At 33.9% G+C, this 22,119-nt stretch overlaps 1 protein-coding gene across 1 annotated transcript; it reads right to left on the bottom strand.

The window, feature by feature from the left end:
• Positions 1–50: 50 nt before the first annotated feature.
• On the bottom strand, positions 51–21,376 carry LOC128174397 (uncharacterized). Its single transcript, XM_052839960.1, has 12 exons — positions 21,060–21,376; positions 19,254–19,303; positions 17,546–17,651; positions 17,044–17,170; positions 16,192–16,307; positions 12,367–12,472; positions 5,943–6,058; positions 5,123–5,172; positions 3,749–3,854; positions 2,949–3,090; positions 864–976; positions 51–142 (listed from the first exon to the last, which is right to left on the bottom strand). Exons 1-12 carry the CDS (start codon positions 21,239–21,241, stop codon positions 76–78), a joined length of 1,281 nt encoding a protein of 426 aa, XP_052695920.1. The 5' UTR covers positions 21,242–21,376; the 3' UTR covers positions 51–75.
• Between the last annotated feature and the right edge of the window lie 743 nt (positions 21,377–22,119).

Genomic DNA, 22,119 nt, shown 5'->3' with positions numbered 1-22,119 from the left:
GTAAAATAAACATCAATGAAAGGAATCAAATCCTCTAGTATGAAAAAAAAAAACCCGCAAACATTGTTTTATATACTATTTCATTCGTTCATAAATCTTGTATATAAATTGTAATCCTTTGCTTTCTTGAACAGCAGAACGGCTGAAAAAATAGAGACAGGAGATACATGTGAATACATGCACAAACGTGGAAGGGTTTATTTTCTTTTCGATTAATTTGCGGAAATCAATATATAATTCTGAAATTCAAATGAAACTAAATTAGAGCTCTAACGGTTTTAATAGTTATTAGAACCATTTTAACAAGAGCTTGGACTTGCGGTTAAATGTAGCTATCTATTTTTTGCGTCAAAACAAGTTATAAATGACGCCGTTACAAGCGAAATATGCACCGTTTGCGTAGTCTTATCTCAAAAGCCAGACAAATCTTGTTGATTTCAAAGAGCCTCAAAGAGCCATGGTTGAGTGGCCAGCAATGAAATATAGACAGGCCTACGCTACATTGCTGTTTGACACAACTACCCAAAGTCCAAGCTCTTGTTAAAATGGTTCTATTAGTTATTCAAAATTTCCTATTGTTGAAGTTTTTGTTTTCATTTTTTTTTTCATTTAATTTTTAGGGCTTTTACTTATCACATTCTGATATTGTGGTTTAATCAGTATTCGCTGAACATCATTTTCACGAAATACAGTGCTCATGAAGGTGTATAGTTGATATTAAATATCATTGATATGACCATTGTCGACGAATTCAAAAATCCTCGAAACTGTTAATTTAACTTCATCAACCGACGAAAATTGACGCTTTCAAATATTAATAAAACAAAGGTATCAATGTTTTCGAGGAGAAAATTGTTGTTTACCTGACTTCCTTATAAGTTTCTTCATCAATTGGCGGAAAAAAGGTGTCTGCTGGGAAATGTTGGAGAATCTCGGTCAAATAGATTCTTTTACAAAGAGGGTGTCGTAACGACTCCTGTGTAATAGACCAAAATGAAATTATGTAATTAAAATTATTTTTTTTTAAAAGGAATATATTTGATATGTGTGGTGTTCAAACAGGTTCAAACTAGACATTTTGATAAGTGGGATTTTTTTCCGTAACCAAAGAGTTCAGTCTAAAAAAAGTACGCCATTGCGAAATATTGTAATTAAGTTATCCAGTAAATTAATTTTGATAAATTTACAGAAAAGAATTTAAAGGAAAAAATTTGTCCCCCCCCCCCCCATTTTCTTTGTTTAAAAAAATTGAAAAAAGAGAGATCACCATATATATAATATTGACATTCAATTTATGGAATTTGATACGTTCTTTTTTCTCTCCAAAACTGTAAGTAACTAAATGAATGTTGTGTATACTCTATTTCAAATTGAAATTATTTTTAATTAAATATATGAATGACATAACTAGCTAGCAAAATACTCGTATGTACTACATGTATAAAATTAAATACCCTTAAAAAAAACTATGAAGAACAAATCGTTCGATAAAGAATTTGTGGGAAATAAAAAAAGCACACCACAACCAACTAGCAAGAAACAAGTATGTACTATAGAACCGATATATATATACATGTATATAATCAGAACAGCTGTAGTGATTTTTCCCCCAGAGAACGTCACGTTCGATTCTGTCAGCTACGTCATGCATAAACAATACCCGCCCATTAACCACAAACTTTCTTATTGGCGAATTCAGCTTACCACTAAATCCTTTCTGCATGTGCAGTCTTATTTATTTACGGTCAACGAACAATTTATCAGACTGAAAAATTCACGGGGTTACTTGTGACAAGCGGAATCGAGGTGTTTTTCGAACATACAGTTATACGTAGCTCTACGGGGAAAATTTTCGTTAGACTACAGCTACATAGCTACAGTGCATGCATACGATACTTACGAAAAAGTTGCTATTTACGGTGCACGATAAATACGCTAGTTTTGAACAGATTAACAATACAAGTGTATATCATGCTAGCTTACAATCTTTGCAAATTATCCATTAAAAAATATTCATTCAATTTACTACTGTAATAGGTGTAACTTTTCCTGGCCCAAGCTTTCTCCTAATAAACAAGCTTTAGGGAAACTGGCCTCGGAAAGCGGATCACGAGTGGCATTTTCAGATGTAAACAAACCACGCCACTGTATTTGGGGCTGATGATGGCGTTTAAAAGAATATCAGAGACAAGCGATCGAAGCAATGTAAACGGCAATGGAATTTATGAGGATAACTTAGAAATTAGATTATTTAAACAGAATGTGGTAGAATAAAAGGGGAAAAAAATGAATCGGAAACTCGCAAAGCGAAGATGGCTTAGTTCATTTGTACAAGTACACACACCCTTGTACTATAATTTAGCTCTTTTAAATATTTATATGTCTGACAAGAAGATCATGGTTAATTTGTAATACCTAATTATCATTAGAGTGTCAAGTCCATCAACAGGGTAAAGTTGATTTCTGATATAATCTGTTCATTCATTGACTGCCTCATGCCATTTCTCTTTCCAATTGTGCATGCGCAATACTGTCAATAGCGCGATGTTGCGATGAAATGATGACGCCAGCGCGATAAAGACTAAACGATGACCCGCAATGAGCATCGCGTCTTCGCTATCGCACCATTGCGTCATCGTGCTATCGCTTCGTCGTGCCATCGCACAATCGTCATCGTATCGTCGCGCCATCACATCATCGTTATCGTATTATCGCATCAACACTACCGGCGTGTATTGTTTGAGGTTGACGAAACTGACATAATTTATTGTGACATTATCGGAAAAAACCCCATCAAAAACGTTCTGATAATAAAACAAACAAGAATAGCACATCGATTAATAAACAAAGTCGTATACAATTTACATGTACTTGTTATATAATAGGATTAGAAACATAATAACTGTTGTAAACTTGAACTAGAAAAATATTGAAAAATATCCACACACCTCAAAGAACACTTGGCCCCCCATAACCCAAACGGATTCGAACTGGTCACGGTTCTCTAAAGCGAGACTGAATTCAATAGCGTTATCAAGTGACGTCATCACGTTGTGTACATCCGGGTCTTTTAATAACTCTTCTCTGCGTCTACAGTATAACATGGAATTAACTGAATGAAATTTACCTTCCCATGTCTAGCCTAAGGATCATGCATGCAAACAGTTTTCCCCATATTAAAACTGCTGAATGAAAACGTTTTATTTTTATGAAAACTAGATCATAAAATTGTTGATGCCCAAAATCTTGTATATTTATCAGTTTGATGAGATATACATCTACTGCATCTAATTAATGTAATCAACGTTTTTCCTTTTCTCAAAAAGAGAAAATAATAAGTGTTTCTAAATGCAAAGTAGTATAGAGGGTTGTTGTTGTCGCTGTTGTTGTCATTGATGTTATTATTGCTGTTGTTGTTATTAATTATTGTGGCTGTTATTGTGGTTTATTGTGGTTGTTATTGTTATAATTGTTGTTGTTATTGTTGTTGCCATTGACGTTATTATTGCTGTTGTTATTGTTGTTGTTTTTATTGTTGTTGTTATTGTGGTTGTCATTGATGTTAATATTGCTGTTGTTATTGTTATTGTCATTGATGTTATTATTGTTGTTATTGTTATTGTTATTGATGTTATTATTGTTGTCATTATTGTTGATGTTATTATTCTGGTAGTTATTTTAGTTGTTATAACTGTTGCTATTCTTGTTTGTTGTTACTGTTTCTGTTGTTGTTAAGGTAAGATATTACCCTTCATCTCTCGTTATAACTATGTTGTACACAGACTGTCGCTGTTTTTGCTGTGAGCCAGTTCCTTCCCATGTTTTTCTACCTTGAATATTCACACACTTTTTGTCTGGTAAAAAAAAATAACAGTAACAATAACAATAACAAGAACAGTATTTAGAAAAAAGAAGAAGAATATATCGAGGATAAGGTTTTTTACACAATTTTTTTTCTCAGTTATTGAAAGTTCCTGTCTATTTTTTTTTTCATTATACGTCTAACTTATGTATACGTATCGAAAGTACTGTAAAACTAAAAATGACGTGAACACATATTTAAGATTACTAGCAGTGCCAATTTATCAGCTGATAAATAGAATTCTTTTAAACACTTTATAAAATCAGATGTCAACGAACTGCTTTTTGGGAGTTGATTTTAATCAACTCTCCTATGCAGTTACTCTGGCAAACCGAAAGTGAAACAGTGTTTGGACCTAAGCACAAATCATCACCCCTGACAAGACTAAGTTCTTGAAAATAATAGAAAAAAATTCGAGGTAATGTATGCTGAAGTGAAGCATTGTTTTTCAAGGAAACTTATCTATAAACACTTTGAAAATAGTCAAATTTTATATACTACGAACAATTTAGATATTTATGTAGTCTCATGTATTCCTACGCCAGAGTTAATATAGTCTCGTTCAACCAGACGCTCGGCTGTCTCCGTAAATCTGCGACAAGCAGAGAGGGGACTCTCTTGCTTGTCGGATATTAACGGAGACAGCCGAGCATCTAGTTAAACGAGACTAGAGTTCGATATCAATAGTGCTTGGATCCATACAATTTTTAGAATTATTTCGATAACTGATACACACTAGTAGTTTAAATCTATCTTTAAATATTAAACAACAGATTTATATGGGGTTTCTCGAAATTCTTGTCGGAAAAGTCTAAAAATTCATTAAAAAAAAAAGCGTAATTCAAATACAAACTAGAAACTAATTGCCATGCAAGATAAATTGGTTTTAAAATAAATGATAATCGATAACATCAACTCCCGTCAGTACTTCAGTACTTGATTGATTTATAGGATCACTCGGTCTTTTCTTGTGCTAGCAGTGTGAAGGGAAGTAATGGTGTAATTGCTATACTCAATCTTTATATATCTAATCTCGTTGTACAATTGTTTGTTTTGTTTTCTAAGAAAAAAATTAGACTTTTTTTTTAAAAGAATCATTTACTTATAGACTAACCGTCATTTGAATTGGGTTCACATTTGCCATTTAAATGCACAACTTTGAAAGGACGTCAAGTTTTGGCAAAATAGTTTAAATAATTTAATTAAATCAAATAAAGTACTATAAGGTTAAAGAGAATACTCAATCTTATCATTATTTACCTGGTGACGTCACTCGTGATGTCAGTTCCATATAATAGTAATAGTCCTCTCTGAAGACAAAAAAATCTTAATAATATGTTTTTTAAACAACATTTTATTTCAATTAAAATGATGTAGAATCGGACACCAGGCATAGCCTATTTCTGTCCTCTCCTTACAAACAGGGTTATGATAGATAGATATAGGACTACTACAAATACAAGCATGGTGCTTGAAAATAAATGATGTACAAAGAGAAGATGTTTAGACAGCATGAATTAATGAATGGAAAAGGAAAAACACAAAATAAGAGAAATATAAATGAAGAAACAAAATAGACTACCCCCCCCCCCCAAAAAAAAACAAACAAAAAAACAAAAACAAAACAAAACAAAAACGAACAAACAAACAAAAAACTTTCAGAAGTAATACAATAAAATAATAAAATTGCAATACAACATTTTGTTATGCTAAATATGAATAAATACAGTTAAATATTAATACATGTATTAAACTATTGTTAAAATGATATGTTTCAATCTTAAGTATTTTTTGGCGTTTTTTGATTTCCTTAAAAAAAAATAGAGGGTAGACATTCAACAGCCTTGAATTCAATTCTTTTTGGGGGGCTCGTGCAGATACGAAGGGAGCGAGCAGAAAAATATTATCATATCATAATCATTAACTGCTGAAAAAATGAAACAGTTTGTATTGTAATAGCATTGTTTTAGTTTAGTTCGTATTTAGTCTAGTTATTTACATATGTAATTTAGTTCTCAGAGAGAGAGAGAGAGAGAGAGAGAGAGAGAGAGAGAGAGAGAGAGAGAGAGAGGTGACTTACTTTATCGGTGGCCACGGTATATGACTCTTGTATCCGATACCGCGTCCTTGGCACATTGCGGCCATCACATAAAATCCCGGATAATCCCCCTTGTCCATCCGTGTTTGGTTCCGTAATTAGTATAATAAAAATCATTCACATCCTCATGATCCTGTATCGTTATTTTATACGCAAATTTACACATGCGCACTACATATCTTCAAACACACGTATGGCTATCTGCAAATAACAATACCTATTTATGCAATCAATAGGCTCTTGAGGGGAGCTCTGGTAGAAATTATTCGTTTACACCTGCCTGGGCAATGCAAGTGTCACAGCAGAAGTTCACTGAAGGTTCATATCGTGGCTGCAAAAAGAAGACAGATGAAAAATAACGTTTAAGATATCTGACTATCCTAGTTATGTAACAGTGCGTGGTCCTTTGAATTTTTGATGCGTGTAGTTTCCGGAAAGGGGGAGGGGTGTGAAAAGGCCCCGGCTTGGTATTCAAGCACATGACGATTGTGTTAATTCGACGTAAATAAACTGTCATGCCCTGCTAGATCCACGTGTGTTGTTGTGGTTTTTTTTTGGGTTTTTTTTTTGGTTTTTTTTTTGCTAATGTCATGCCCTGCGAGATCCACGCGTGGGTTGGTTTTCTTTTTTTTTTGCTAATAGTAAATTGTAAGGAAAGTGTTGTTTAAACAGGTCGGGTACACTACCTTATATGGATAGCATTATTTAACACGTGACAGTATTTTCGGCAAACAGATTCTCCAATCCAGTGAATGAGTTGCAATGCATGACGGTCTACAACGTGTTTACGATTCAACAGACGCACGTGGTTTTTGTCTGTTTTATTCACAATATTTAATTGCTTGCCGGAATGTTTGTACATCTTGATTTTTACTTTAGAAGGTAAAAAAGGAAAGATTACGTACCATTAACTTTGTTCCATGCTCACATTGAAAAATACTGTTGTTTTAGTTGATCAATTGTTGCTTCAAAAATGATCAGTATCAAACGACTGACATACGCATACAAGTACAAACAGGTTTTGATAAGAAAAAACTGCACAGCTGTATATCGGTGACTTTATCATTGTGCACTTGAAATAAATACAGGTAACTGTACGTTTTTAACATACGTGAATAGCCACGGTAGTAGAAATCCGCATATATACAAATGCAGAAGCGCAAGCTGTGCAGCATATAGTGTTTTGTCCCATAAGCATTCTGATGAATGTCCCTGAAGAAAATATCAACGCGGATTCTAGTATTGTTGTCTTAAATATGGGATATCACGTGAAAAAACGGTACTCACTGCTTCTAATTCTATAGGACGTACCTCTCTTTTGAACACTGACAATGGGGGTATTTAAATAGGTTGATATAAGTCCTCATATGCAATATTTTTTAAATGTGAGCATAGAAATTGAAGTTCAGACATAATTGTCCATATTAATTTCATAAATTCTGAAAAATAATTCAAAATGAGTTTCCAAAGGACAATTCAAAATGGTATATATTTTCAATACGCTTTGTATACACTGAAACTTGTAGTAGCCCACAATGCCTTGCAACTCATTCACCTGATTGGTTTGTCGATAAAAGTAAACAGATGGCTAATTTAGCATGCAAATTTATGCCGACGTCACAAAATATAGTGGTCTCGACCTGTTAAAAGGATGTCAAGGGGCATTTTTCCCAGAAGTTCGTATTGAATTTTTAATCTGTATCTAAAGTTGCACAAATTGGGCAAGAATATATTGTGAGAAATTATTACTTTAGCGACACCTGAAATGCTATATATACATGTATATTAATATATAATAAATCAAACAAAGATTTAACTTTGTAATAAATTACTTTTAAGAAATAATACGAATATATATTTATCACATGTTTATATGCTGTGGATATCACTCATGTAATATTCCACTGTGTGTTCTTGCGCCACACATGACGTCATAATTAAACATTATGTCCATTAAAACATGTAGCTTCAGGCAGATGATTGACGTAAAATGAAAAAAGTAACAACATATTTAATTTTTTTAAAAAGAAAGTTATAAATGTGATTAATGTAATGCGGTTAATTTTTTTTCATGGATTAAAAAAAATATTTAAGAAAATATAATGATCGTTTGTTAATCTTTTAAAAGGAACTTATTTTTCATGCGTAAAGTTGTTGACGTCTTGAAGTGAATTTGTTGTGCGATTAACAATTATAATATTCACAGAAAAGATAAAAAGGTCTTACAAAAGACGTGGTAAAACAAGTAATAAAAAGAATCTCTCGTGATTTGCAATGGTATAAGCATTTTATCCAACTGCGTGGTTGTGAACTTACAATTTAAATTGTTTATGTTAATTTGTTTTACATTTTTTTTTTCAAGAATTCAAATAGGTTTTTACTGTGTGCGTGTGTGTGTATGTGGTTTTTTTGTTTTTTTTTTAGGGGGGGGGGGTATAAATTGTTTACACCATTTACCTTGGGTATCACCCTTAATAATTAATTCAAAACTTAGAAATTCTTATGAATCAAAATATGAATTCCTTAAGAGACCTTCAATTTCTTATTTAAAAAAATTGTGTTTATGATATCAGATTAAGAGAAGCAAGTTGGAGATTCTCTTTCAATGCTGGAAATCAAAGACATGCATTAAGGCATTTTAGCCAGTGGGGGAGGGGAGGGGGGGGGGGGTCCCACACATGACCTCTCACACCAATGGTTAATTATGTACGAACGCATACCCATACAAAATGAATATAATTACCATTTTACCCATCTTGGCATCCTTATTACCCCTCACACACACCCACACATTTAATCACAGATATGCATTAGGTGAAAATAAAATTAAAATATTATCCACTTTAATTAAAAAAGATAACGACCAAAACAAAATAAAAAAAAAGTTTAAATGACGGAAAACCACCCCTTCTAGTTCCACGCCTGCTTAAAAAGAAAAATTAAAGTCCATACTCTGGATCGACTAAGGCGCGCGCACTCGTAATCAATAACAGAGGACCATTTTATTGCAGTAAAATTATGTGTTCAATTTCAAAAGGGGAACAACAAAACAATCTTAATTCGGAATATTTAAAAGGCCTCTAATTCACCTAAGTATGACACGGTAAAAACACTTACGCTAAGCATACAGAATACGATCCAATTAGGCATCTTCCAAACTTGAGGCGTATCGGACTTTGGATTATTGGATTTCTACGGAGGAGAATCAGTGTCATAATGGCATTTTTTTAAATGTATAATACACTTCCTATCTTACATTCCTATGTGAAACTTTGACCCCCCCCCCCCCCCAATTGTGGTCCCATCCTACCCCTGGGGTAATGATTTGAATAAACTTGATTTTACACTACCTTATAGGATTCTTCCATATTAGTTTAAGCTTTTCTGGCAAATGGTTGTTGAGAAGATTTTTGAAAAATACCAACAAATTTTCAATGATTTTTCATTATCTCCCTTTGAAAGAGGGCATGACCCTTCATTTAAAAAAACAATTAAATAAAAAAAAACTTGAATCCCCTTTATCTAAGGATGCTTTGTGCCAAGTGCGGGTGAAATCGGCCAATTAAGTAGTTCTGGAGAAGTGGACAAGTTTACAGACAGACAGACAGACGCCGGACAAAAAGTGATCAGTAGAGGTCACTTAAGCCTTTAGCTCAGGTGGGCTAAAATAAACCAAACAACCAGAATTTGCGAAGCAAATTCATGTAAACCCGTATACATGCACCACCTTTAGGAGCACCCCCCGCCCCCCCCCCCCCCCCCCCCCCCCGGGTCAATTGCATGTTTAATTTACGCTTGCAGCTAGATGATTTGAATGATCTCGCATGGAAAGCCATTTTAATCATTAATAACATCTTTGAATGTACTAGTATTTGAATGATCATCAATGTTACGCCGATACGTGACATTTGCGAGGCTTGTTATATATACGGAGACAGTTTCATGTGTCGTACTTTGCTTGTTGCTGGCGATAGATCTATCTTTTGTGAAAAATTGTCCTCTTGTAAAGGATTGATTCCAAGAACATCGTGTATATATGTGATAAACACGCCAATGTATAAATGCAATGAAATTTTCTTGGAATTTTTTTTTTCTGGTCACAAAAACAATTATATCTGTGAAATTACTTTTGAATCGATCAACCCTCGTAATTTAGGTCACAAAGCACTTTTAGCAATGTCCAATATATATGAAATTTGAAAAAAAAATAATGCGAAATTCCAGTGTTCTGTATAAATTGATTCGTATCTTGCATTTGTATACATGTAGAGTGTTTTTCTCGCCCTGTGTAATTTTCGCATTTCTTTACTTGTAAAGGTTTCTGCCCAATTTGAATTCGCTAAGACACAGTTGTGTTTATAGAGAACTAATTTGAGACATTGGAATTCGCCCAGTCTTAATTTCGAGGGGCGAAAGTGGGTGAAAATAAAACGAGGGCAAATATTCCCCTATATATATTTAGCATTCTTTCTAACTCTTCAAATGTTAAGTATAAGGATTTTCACAAAGCATGCACCGGCCATTGAATTTGTTCATCTCATTTTCTGTAAGAAAATATTTTAAATGTAATCAAAAGAACTAACAAATATAATCGGGTGTATAGAAAACTTGTTAGATTTTTACTCTGTTCGTTAAGGTGGAATAACACCCACTGGAAAAGTCAATCAAATTAACATTAAATTATTTGATTGTGAAAGATTTAATGATCATAGATAAACTGTACATATGTCAAATAAGCGAAAATTTTCCAGTTTGGGGATAAAAAATGAATATCTAAAAAAATTCAATTCAGGAAGTAATAACAAAACCCTCTTCGGAATTCGAACTCGGGATGTACAGATCACAAGCCCGACACTTTATCCACTCGGCTATGGAGTAAGTGACATTTTATTGTCGATAAAATCCTTTAAATTAAACGAAATGTCGTTTCGATCAGAGGTCAGCCATTTTATGATGATGTGTTATTCCACCTTAAAAGGAAATATATAAATTTTGAATACTAATAAAAAATATAGGACTATTAATAATACTCAGTTCGGGGGGGGGGGGGGGGGGGGGGGGGGTGAGGGGGGGGGGGGGTGTGAAAAAAAATATATCTCTCTTATGCGAGAAAAAAAAATGGGTACGTTAAGCAGCTCTATTTTGGAAGGGCGTACATCATCAAAATGCCGCTTGTTTCAAGTGAAATGTGCAGATTGCGTAGTCTTTGCTAAAAGCCAGACAAATCGTGTTGATTTTGACATTTTAAACTTGTTTTGATGCAAGAAAAATATAGTTATATACGACCTACATTGTGCCGGAAGTCAAACGTCTTGTTAAAATGGTTCTCAGTGCAGGATGTGTACATCTCAAATCAGACTCATGTCAAAAAAGGAGAATAAGAATTTTAATTAAAAGCAGCTCATTTAATTAATAACAGTTAATCGAAAGAAGTAACGCTAAATGATGTATGCCCTTCCAAAATGGAGCTGCATAAAGTAAAGTAGACAAGCCTACGTCACATTTCCGTTTGACAAAACTATTTTATAAAATTCCAAGCTCCTGTTAAAATGAATATATGTACTTTTTTGGTGTCATGTACATGTACCAATTATGAAACAGGAAAGAGTTAAGAATATATATATTTCACTAGATCATGGATCTTAATTTTCATATAATTATATCCGATTAACAGGACGGTATCATTCAACTTTATGATTAAAAAAAAAAAATTGTATTTCAAATAGAATTATTTAATTCATAATAATACAATACATTCATGTACATAAAATAAATATACAACATATCACCACAGGTCGGTTTTTCAACACAGAATACACAAGAGTAGACTATGCATAAGTTCCCGTGCAAGTTTTGTCTTTAATCGACAAAGGGTCTGTAAATGCTTTAAATTGGCATAATCAATTACCTGTACGCAAAAAAAACTACCGATTTCCAATGACACTATTCAGAGGAGAAAACTTCTCCAATCAAAACTTCTCGCGACTTTTAGGCAGAACTCGAAAATTTCGCTCGTTGACGGAAAGAAGTTTCCGACGAAATTCGGAACATTTTTCCGTTTGTCGAAAAAGTCAGAGAAGTTGCGATTGTAACTCTCCCTTTAATAGCAGCGAAAAAACATTCATATTGAAAATCTGTAAAGAGTGAGCCAATGAAACGGTTCCGTGCATCAAATTTATAATATTTGTAACAGAGACGCATTTCACAAAACGCAGGCAATGGCAGTAACATAAATAGAGAGAAAAAAAATAATACTGTTATTAAATGTATTAACCAACTGCAATTTCGCACAAGCAAAATTTCGCGTATAGCCTGAGGCGTTGGACTGTTTTTCAGTTTTAATTCGCGTGCGTGATATTTTCGCGTATGTACAACGGATGCTCGCATAATGTTACAGTTTCTAGGCAGCGTTGGGCTCTGCTATGGTATTATGTCCAGGTATCTTGTCATACACTTCAAACACAAAGTCTATGTCATTTTCCGTCACTGTCCCTTCTGGCACTTCTTTACAGCTGTAAAAATAAAATGAAATCAAAATACAATTCCAATACTAAATCAATCTTGTTGACATTACTGAAGCAATCATACATCTATACAAAAATAACTATTGATTAAAAAAATTAATGCAAGCACTATAAATCCCCAGGTATTTGTATATATTCATTCAATTTTGTTTCAACAGAAATCGTTAGAAACTTTCAACATATTCCAAGAGATAACATAATGTCAGAATCAACAAATAGAGAGTGATGAACTATTGAAAGAAGCAGAAATCGTGAACATACAGGTGTCTTAACAGTATTTCACCGAAGGTTCAAAACATGGCCAAAGATAATTGATTCTAGAGTTCCCCTTTGAATTTGGGACGTCTCCGCCCGCGACAGGGGCTGATTTTTTTATGAGATGAAAAATGATGTGTAAGATGTCTGACTATCTCAGTTTTGTAATAATGCGAGGTAATTTGTATATTTAATGCGTATTGTTTCCGGGGGGGGGGGGGGTGAAAAGGCTTTCAAGCACATTGTGTAACGTAGACAAAGTCTACGTTACACAATGTGCTTGAAACGTAGACAAAGTCTCACTTCTTGCTGGATGCACGTGTGTTTTTGCTAGAAAATTGCAAATGAAGCTTTTTTTTTAAAATACGGGGTTTTCCCAAGAAGTTTGTTTTGAATTTCAATATGTATTTAAACTTCCGCAATTTTGATATGAATATAATACGAAGAACAGAACCACGTGACCTTTACATAGCAACTGTATTGTATTTCCAATGTAAACAATGTTGCTATCTTGTGTACTTGCGTATATTGAGTTGTTTCTTCATGGGTCTCTTACAGAAAACCTACATGTACTTCTGTGGAAGGAGGAACTTGGCCAAATTATTTGAAACGGGGAAAATAGGCTGGTAAAACTGAGCTTCGGTTGACAAAAAAAAAAACCAATACATTAACAGGAAATAATCTGACAATAATCTGACAAATACCAGGCTCTATCAAAACGAAAGTAGGTTGTCTATTTTATCGAAAAAAAGAATCTGACAAAGTTTGTAGAGATATGGATTATCTAAAAATCAGTTGGGTAGCACGACTCCTGACGTAAAGAAACCATTGATGTTATTTGTTCAACAAGGAATGCAAAGTAGTTTTTTGATTATGATACTTGTAACTGGGCGTTCATTCAACTGATTTAATCGCAGGGTAAGGGTCAAACGTATATATATCTACATACATGAAACACGATACTGTACATGTAGCAAGGCAGATATGAGGAAATAAACCACAGGAAAAGAGGGGGAAAAAAGTTAAATTTTCTATGGAAAAGAAATTTAGGATCTAAAACGTAAAGACATGGAGAAAATTTGTCGAGCCCAACAGATGTACAAGTGTCTAACTATTAAGAGGGCTCAATGGACGTGGCTATTTTTTTAGACTGTACTGATCTCCTGAAGAAGAAGAGCTCTATATACGTAAAAATACAGGAAAACACCCGAACTTAAAAGGTAAACTATACCATAATGGACTTTTTTTTTTTACTAAACAGTAACTTTTAGCTAAACAAATCATATCTTAAAAATTTTAGTTAGATCTGATGGTTAATTTCTTTAAAATCCAGCCTCTTTAAAAGTTCTGTTAGTATACTTGTGAAAAAAACATCACAAAAATGGCCTTGAATCAATATGTTACATTTGTGTCTGTTTTTAGAAACCTACTTTTATTATTGATTGTTGAGTGGAAGCTAAGTGGAGTCACAATTGCAACATGCGAGTAGAATCATACATTGATCATTCATATAGTCAACATTCCAAAACAACATATTTAGATTATTGCTTTTTGTCACATTCCTTTCTCATCGAACATGAGACCACTGAGCCAAGAAATAAAATACAGAGGATGGAAATTCATATCCTCAGAAAAAACCAAAACAACGATTGTAGCATACCCCTCTTTCCTGAACACCTGGGGGCAGAGGAAAGAGAGGAAGACTCAAAACAAAATGGAGAAGAACAGTCGAGAAGGAGAGACAGGAAAGTGGATGGGGATCCTGGGCTGAGGCGAGGGTTGCAGCTGCGGACAGAGATGGATGGAGACATCCTGTTGGTGCCTTATGTGCCACAACATGCACAAGGCACGAAGCGGTTAGGTAACAGGAAACTCATGAACATGAAAATAAATAAAATCAGTGAAGTACAATAGATGAAAACATATGAACATCAGTATGAAGGTTTTTTTCCCTATTAGTACCGATAATATAGTATAGGCTGAATCAGAATTTGTTTACTGGTAGCCATATATTAATGAGGTAAGACTCTTTTTTTCTGTTGATGAAGAATAAATTATTTTTTTAAAATACATGTCTGTTTTTGTTTCATCTCATCTTGACGGGAAAGGCAACTTGTAATTTGCTTAAAAGACATCAAAATTAATTTTTTGATAAATTTGAATTTATCTTAATAAATCTGAATAAATCATAACGTTACAGAAATTACGAGTTGCCCAGGTATAGTATAGCATGTACGGATACCTGACGGTGACAACTAAGTACATGTCTTTATTTACTTTCACATGTACATACACCTCCTTTCATATCTGTGTCTGAGTTCCTTCGGGGGCTTCTGGGAGGAGATAATGCGGGACATATGGGGTCGACTGCAATATAACTGTATATGTTATATGAAGTCTTCACCCATTGCACAGATGTCCTAACTCCCAGCCGGGTATTACAAAGAAAGGAGACTAACATGTTAGGGCCATATACTAACCTAAGGAGTATCCCCTCGTAAGGAACATCATAAAACAAGGTCTAAACCCCCCCCCCCCCACCACAAAAAAAAGCAACAACCAAAAACCTGTTAATGTTTGATCAAACCTACTCTGATCTCGCCCCCATCCGCCCATCCCCATAAGAATACCCCAACCCTTTAAGGAATATCCAAAAAAAAATATCAAGCCATAGAAGGACTCAAACTTTGGGCCTCTGAGATAAAGTACAAGTGCTCTAACCACTGAGCTATTTTGACCCTATATATAGTGACTGACAGCAAAACATCTATCACAAAGGTGACATACCCCCCCCCCCCCCATGTTTTGTAGAAATTCTTTGAGTGAAGGAAATACTCTGACATGTCCTCCCCTGAATTATGAAATCACTCTTTAGGAACATGTCAGACAGATTGAAGTGTATTTTTGGATTGATAATGAAAAATTGGGTGAAACCTCAAGGATCAACCTAGACTCAAACCCTGGGCCTATCGTTATGTGCAAGTGATTATAACCACTGAGCCAATGACTTGTCAATCTGTGTGACACATGAAATTACGAACAATAGATTGCCAATTTAATGTAGTCTTCGAAGAAAGCATCCTTTATAAACTGAGAAAGACTCCATTATTAGACCATGTTTCACAATTTTCCTATGCATACTCTGGTATAATACATGAACGAAACTAGTGACAGGTTTTAGATTGAGGTAATCAGTAGACGTAGCACAAGTATTGACTGTTAAGATACAGATATGTATTTAGAGATGATTTCCTTTGTGGAGAAATAATCCTTCACATCAACACAACTGAAACTCTCACTTTTTTTCCCATAACTATGGAATATGTCCCCCTCACTCTAACATCTTTGCCCACGAAGGATATTATCATATCAATATGTTGAAGAACTTGTTTTTCAAATGTTGTAACAACAATAAAGTGAATTTTTTTTCAACAATGGAACAATAAACTTACTTGTCAATCTTTTTAAAGACATTTGAGTCTATCTGCGGTAAAAATGTGTCGCAGTCAAAATCCGCCAGGACTCTTGTCAGGTAAATCCTACAGGGAAAGTCCGATTCCATGGCCGCCTGAATAAAATATCAGCAGTGAAATGAATGCAGCCTAAAGGGGCAGATCAATGCCATAATTTCCTGGGGAAAGGAGGGTCATACAAACATAACATCAGTCTTTGGCTGTCTTTCTAAGGTATAAATTATTTAAGCTGACTTTCTAAGGCATACATTATTTAAGTTGACCCTATCTAATAATGCAAGAGGGTTAGGCCTTTGATAGAACACACCCCCCCCCCCCCCTCCATCCAAACTGGATGAAGTACTAATGAAATGAATAGGAAATGGGTTTAGAATGATTTCTAGCCAAAATTAATGTACAAACATTTGTTTGGAGAGTTGTCTCTCTTTACATGTACATAACTACATATACCAGTACATGTATGTAGCTAATTAAATCTTGAATATCTTAAATATCATCATGATCATGCATGGATCTATGTTTCAAAGGGGTGGGGGGGGGGATCCCCGAAGGATAATTGTGTTTGCATTGTGGGGTCTGAGTAATAAGTGTGAATTTTTCAAGAGGAGAAGGGGGTTGGGGGGTTCCGGAAGACATTCTTTTCCCTTTGTATCAAGGTCTATTCAGGCTTTAATCTTAGCTTGCCTACTCAATTTGTTATATCTGTGTCAACATTGTTGTGCTTACTTGTAATTTATTTTATTTTTTAACATTACAAAAACCATTTGACCTTATGCAGCAATTCACTACAACCAATGAATTTAAATTTTGTTGGCCTTACTCTATACTGACCTTATAGACAGAGCTCCCTCCAATGATGTGGACCCCCTCCACCTTGTCTGCTAGGTCACCTTTGTCGGTTACCATGGAAATGGCCTCCTCCAAACTCCCGGCCAGATAGGCCCCAGTAGGTGCATGGCTGTTGGACACATGATTTACACATAAAATAATGACAGAGGATATCTAAAATTAAATGCATTAATAAATTAATTTTTAGCAATCAATAGTATTATATCTATTTCAACGAGGTTTTCCAACTAGGTGTGGAAGTTATTATGTGGGTGTCTACCTATATCACTCGCAGAGCCACCTTTTGGCAAAAAAAAAAAAAAAAATGTTTTCCCTCTCCTCATCAACTGACAAATCAATACCCTATCAGCTGTCTAAGAGTATCTTTAAATCAGTTTATCATGTTGCTTTTCGGTTCTATTTTTTTTTCAAATATTTGCAGCCTAAAATCACCTCAGCTGATATGTAGTTCTGAGGCTTGTGTTTGGGTTTTCTTAAGACTTACCTCATGGTTTTGCTAAGAATGATGTTGATTCTCTTTGGTAGGGGACGGAATTTCTCCGGAATGGAATTCCATGTTTTTCGTCCCATTATGACCACATTCTTTTTGTCTGTAACAAAAATATGAAGTTTTTATAAAACATTCACACATACTGAAATACCAGGATGGGAAGGTAAATCTGACAGCAAATATGATGGATTTATAAGGATTCATTTCATTGGTCATCTTCCTGCTTGTGCCCCGAAACATTTAGTAGGTAACTTAACAGGAATCTCGGATCATACATGTACATTTCTATCAAATAAAAATTGGAACCAAATTTTACATGATTACACAGCCACTGCATCTTTTCAATCCAAGAACTGTTGGGGGAAAAAAACTAGCAATATCCTTCAAATCTCTTTGTCCTGCACAGTTCTGTTACTTCAGTAACCATGGTAACCTGCTACTATGACTCTTTTATTTTGGATTTGGGAAAATTAAAATGACCAATAAGCTGAAACAGACCTGGCAGCTGACAGTGAACTGTGATTGCCTAAGACTGATGAGGTCTGCTTGAAGCTTTACTTAATTTACTTAAAGAAGTACAACTGCTTTGGCTGCCTCATCTTAAATCAGCTTCTTGGGCGTCATCGTTCATGGTAACATGCCAGATTTTATCAACAAGAGGTTTAAACTGTATGTGTAGCTTCATGATTAGAGTCCAAATCATGCAAAAACACCTGTGTTCTTCTTTATAGATCATTAAAACTACTGGTTATGTACACCACAAATATTTTTTCATTGAAGAGCCCATTTGCTTGTTACATGATCATGAATAAGTCCATGATTCAATTTTTCTTACCAAATACATAGATCCACACATAAAATTATATCAATTGAAGAATTCCATTCCTCATTTCCTACCATAAAACATATTAAAATCAAGTTGGCATACTTTCAATTAATTTGAATTTAAAACGATAGATTCCAGACAAATTTTAACACAGATCAAATATGATAAACACAAAAATATAAATTACCGGTATTCAAATTGATCAGTAACATGCCATGAAATGAACAGACAAAGAGAAATAACTCATTTTTGTTTCAGAAAATCTTATGAATTGTCAGAAACATTGAAACATATGCTCAGTAATATAGAATATCTTCAGCATGTTCAGTCTGTGGGATTTAATTTACATGTTACATGGGTATCAGAAGCTATTTTACTGTGACCTGGTTCACACAATAGGGGCAAGCCTTTATTAACATTTTGAATTATAAATCGATCCATCTGTGGATCATTGTAAGTAAGTAAGTAAATGATTTATTATAGTGACATGTGTTTTATAAACAAATATTGACATATGTATATCATATAATAACTTAATGAATAAACACCCGGCCCATCGGACCTATATGTCACTATATAAAGTTAACATGAATATACAAATAATAAGAAGTTTACGCATTGTTATTTTTTATAGAGGATAGATTGTCTGCACATAAAAGCTGAATATACAAATCTTGCAGTTTGTCTAGGAAAGTTTGATAAGAAAAAAACAAGTGCAGTCTGAGTCTGACATGTTTAGTAATAGATTATTAAAGCCAATACCAGTAAAGAATTCGGTTCTAAGTTTTGATTCAGAATAAGATGTACAATGTAATAAAACATTGTATAGTATTACAAACTTTTTACTTTTAATAGGTGTTTGTTTCCAATACATACCTGGATTGTCTGTCTGTGTTGTCATTTTCTTGAAAAATTCCATGTCTTTTCTGACAAAAATAAATTTTATTGGAATGTGAAGATTAGATAGGTACCAGGGATGGGGTCAATTACAATGGAAAGTAATTAATTAAATTACAATTACTTGCCTAAATTCTTCAATTAAATTACCATTACCATTACAAGGGTTTTCAAAAGTAATTAATTAAATTACAATTACTTTGCAGATGTAATTAATTAAATTACAAATTACATTTGTTTGAAGTTCATGAAAATTTAATAAAACTATGATTTATCTACAACACATAAACATTTAAGGAGGTATGTCAAAAATGTGAATAAAATTTCGCCATAATCAAAATATTTTCACTGTTTGAGAATTTGCTAACTACTTTGATAAGTAACAATTTTTGGAAAGAAAAAACATAAATTTGGTTTTATTGTTTATTTCAAAACCCAGGTACCAGTAGTCACAATATGGAGGTGTCCCATACCACCTTAATATTCAATAAACATTTGAAAGTCATATCCCCTAACCTACACCTATCATGTCAACTAAAGTATTTCCTGCATGCAAAGCTATTAAATGAAAACTTTCTCCTTGGCATTTTTATACACTTTTTTTTCTTTAAAAATACAATGCCAAAGTACAGGTTAATCTCGGGTAGAGGGCAGACTTTAATTGTTATCAAAACACGATTCACACCTGTTGTTCTCTAACTAATTATCAAATGTTTGCAATAAGGGAACACACCCTGTGGACACATTTGGCATCTAAGACTTAAAACCCATTTGAAGCCATACATTTTAGCTTTATGTATTTTAGGCTTTTGAAGATTAGATAGGTATTAGGTACTGAATATGAAATCATGCAACTAGAAAAGACTGTCAAAACTAACTATAAGTATAAGATAGCTCATTACATCAACATGATCAGGGCTATATACTTTTAATGACAAAACGCCACAGGATGGCGATTTTAAATGATTTGTAAAATTGTCTGTATTGATAAATTTAATGACATTAAATCATGTCTCAGTGTTGTCTTTGTGAACCGCAGATCACTAGTTCAGGAGACTTTTGTTCTGATCCTATTCATGATATTTACTGATCTAAATTCTATACAATGATTGACTTATAACCCTATAAAGTCCATACCTCTTATGCATTATGTTATTCTTCATTAGGCCTATCAGTTAAATTAAATCACCTTTGCTGGTTTAAGAAAGTATTTTAATGGTTTGCCATTTTCAATTAAGAGGCTTTTAAAAATGGGAAAATGATAATACAATATGTGCATTGCGTTTGTAACATTTGGTACCAATTCAATTTTAATTTCTTTATTTACCAATTAAGGGCCCTCATGGGGGCAACATGAAGATTGTACATACAACATCCAATGTACACATAAAACATTCAATAAACATATACAAGAGGGAGAGAGTTGGATGACCCTAGTACCTGCTAATTTCTTCAATTGTAGATTAATTGATGATTTGGAAACTTTTTGGAGTTTGCATAACTCTTTCAAAAGCATAGATTATGAAACACATGGGATATAGATCACATCATTTTAAATTTGACCACAGGAGTCGGCGATTTTATCAATTTCTGGAAAATAAATGAGAAACAGGCACAAATCCTACCAGTGAGCTTCGCGAAGCTCACTGGTAGGATTTTGCTTGTTTCTCATTCATTTACAACAAATTGATAAAATCGCCGACTCCTGTGATCTGACATCTAATCACCATTTACTCTCTCTAATTTCCGCAAAAAGGGACCCCAATGAACATTGTAAATATTTACTTCAATCTCCAAGGTAGCTGTCCATCTTTCCCGATCCCCAAGTCATTGCAAGCAGCTACAACTAAGTTCAGCTTTGTTGTCATTTTCAAGTTTTTGGCGGAAATCTGTAAACACCGGAAGAGAGAGAGGCCTAAATACCAGTGGCACTGTGATTTTCCTAAAAAAATTGCGCTGCACTTCATTTAATACCTATTTTTCCACATTTTCAATAAATAGCGTTAGATGACATCGTATCGAAACTTTTTATAAGAAATGTTTGTCTAATCGGGCATCGGAAGAATTGTTTACATATGTACGACCTTGACCTTTTTTTTAGTGGTCCGTCGGTTTACCCAAAAGGACCAAAGAGAAGAAATAAGATTATGAAAACTGCTCTACATTGCATTTTGGACTGTTGAATTGAATATTTATGGTTTATTATTATTTTATTAAAAATATTATTTTTTAAATAGTAATTAATTGACGTACGCCTACAACTTGCTTAAACGATGCAGGGCTATTTGACGCAATTTTTTAATCGGTTGGTCCAAATAGGACTCGAAAATCATACAAGATCTCTTTTTATCTCATTTTGAAAAAATAGGGGGGGGGGTGAATATTTTTGTATCTTCTCCATTCAAGGCATAAAAATGTTTTCCCGTCTTGATCTTCATATTTTTTTTCATCTTTAATGGATTGATAAATGTTAATTTATGTGACTCTCTTTCACTTTAATAACATTATGAAGATAAAATTACGTTCATTCCATATTTAATTTTCCTTTTATTATATATGTGTAAGAATTAAATACAATTTCTTAATTATTTCTCACACCAACGTTCAATTTCTTCACATTGCATTATATGTAATGATATATAATTCATTCGAAAGACCATGGATTCATTAAAAAAAAATAGGGAAAAATCCACACCATCTGCTACAATTAGAGGGGGAAAATGAGGGCGTATAACAGAGACCCGTGTTTATATACAATGAATAAAATTGAGTTAAATATTTCACCCTGAATTAAACCCATATTCGATAACAATTTTTACAAAGTCATGAACATGTAGCCATGCAC

This window comes from Crassostrea angulata, chromosome 2 (genome assembly GCF_025612915.1).
Source record: "Crassostrea angulata isolate pt1a10 chromosome 2, ASM2561291v2, whole genome shotgun sequence".
NCBI classification, from domain to species: Eukaryota; Metazoa; Mollusca; class Bivalvia; order Ostreida; family Ostreidae; genus Magallana; species Magallana angulata.
The sequence above is the reverse complement of the archived record's forward strand: the minus strand, read 5'-3'. Positions and strand labels throughout refer to the sequence as shown.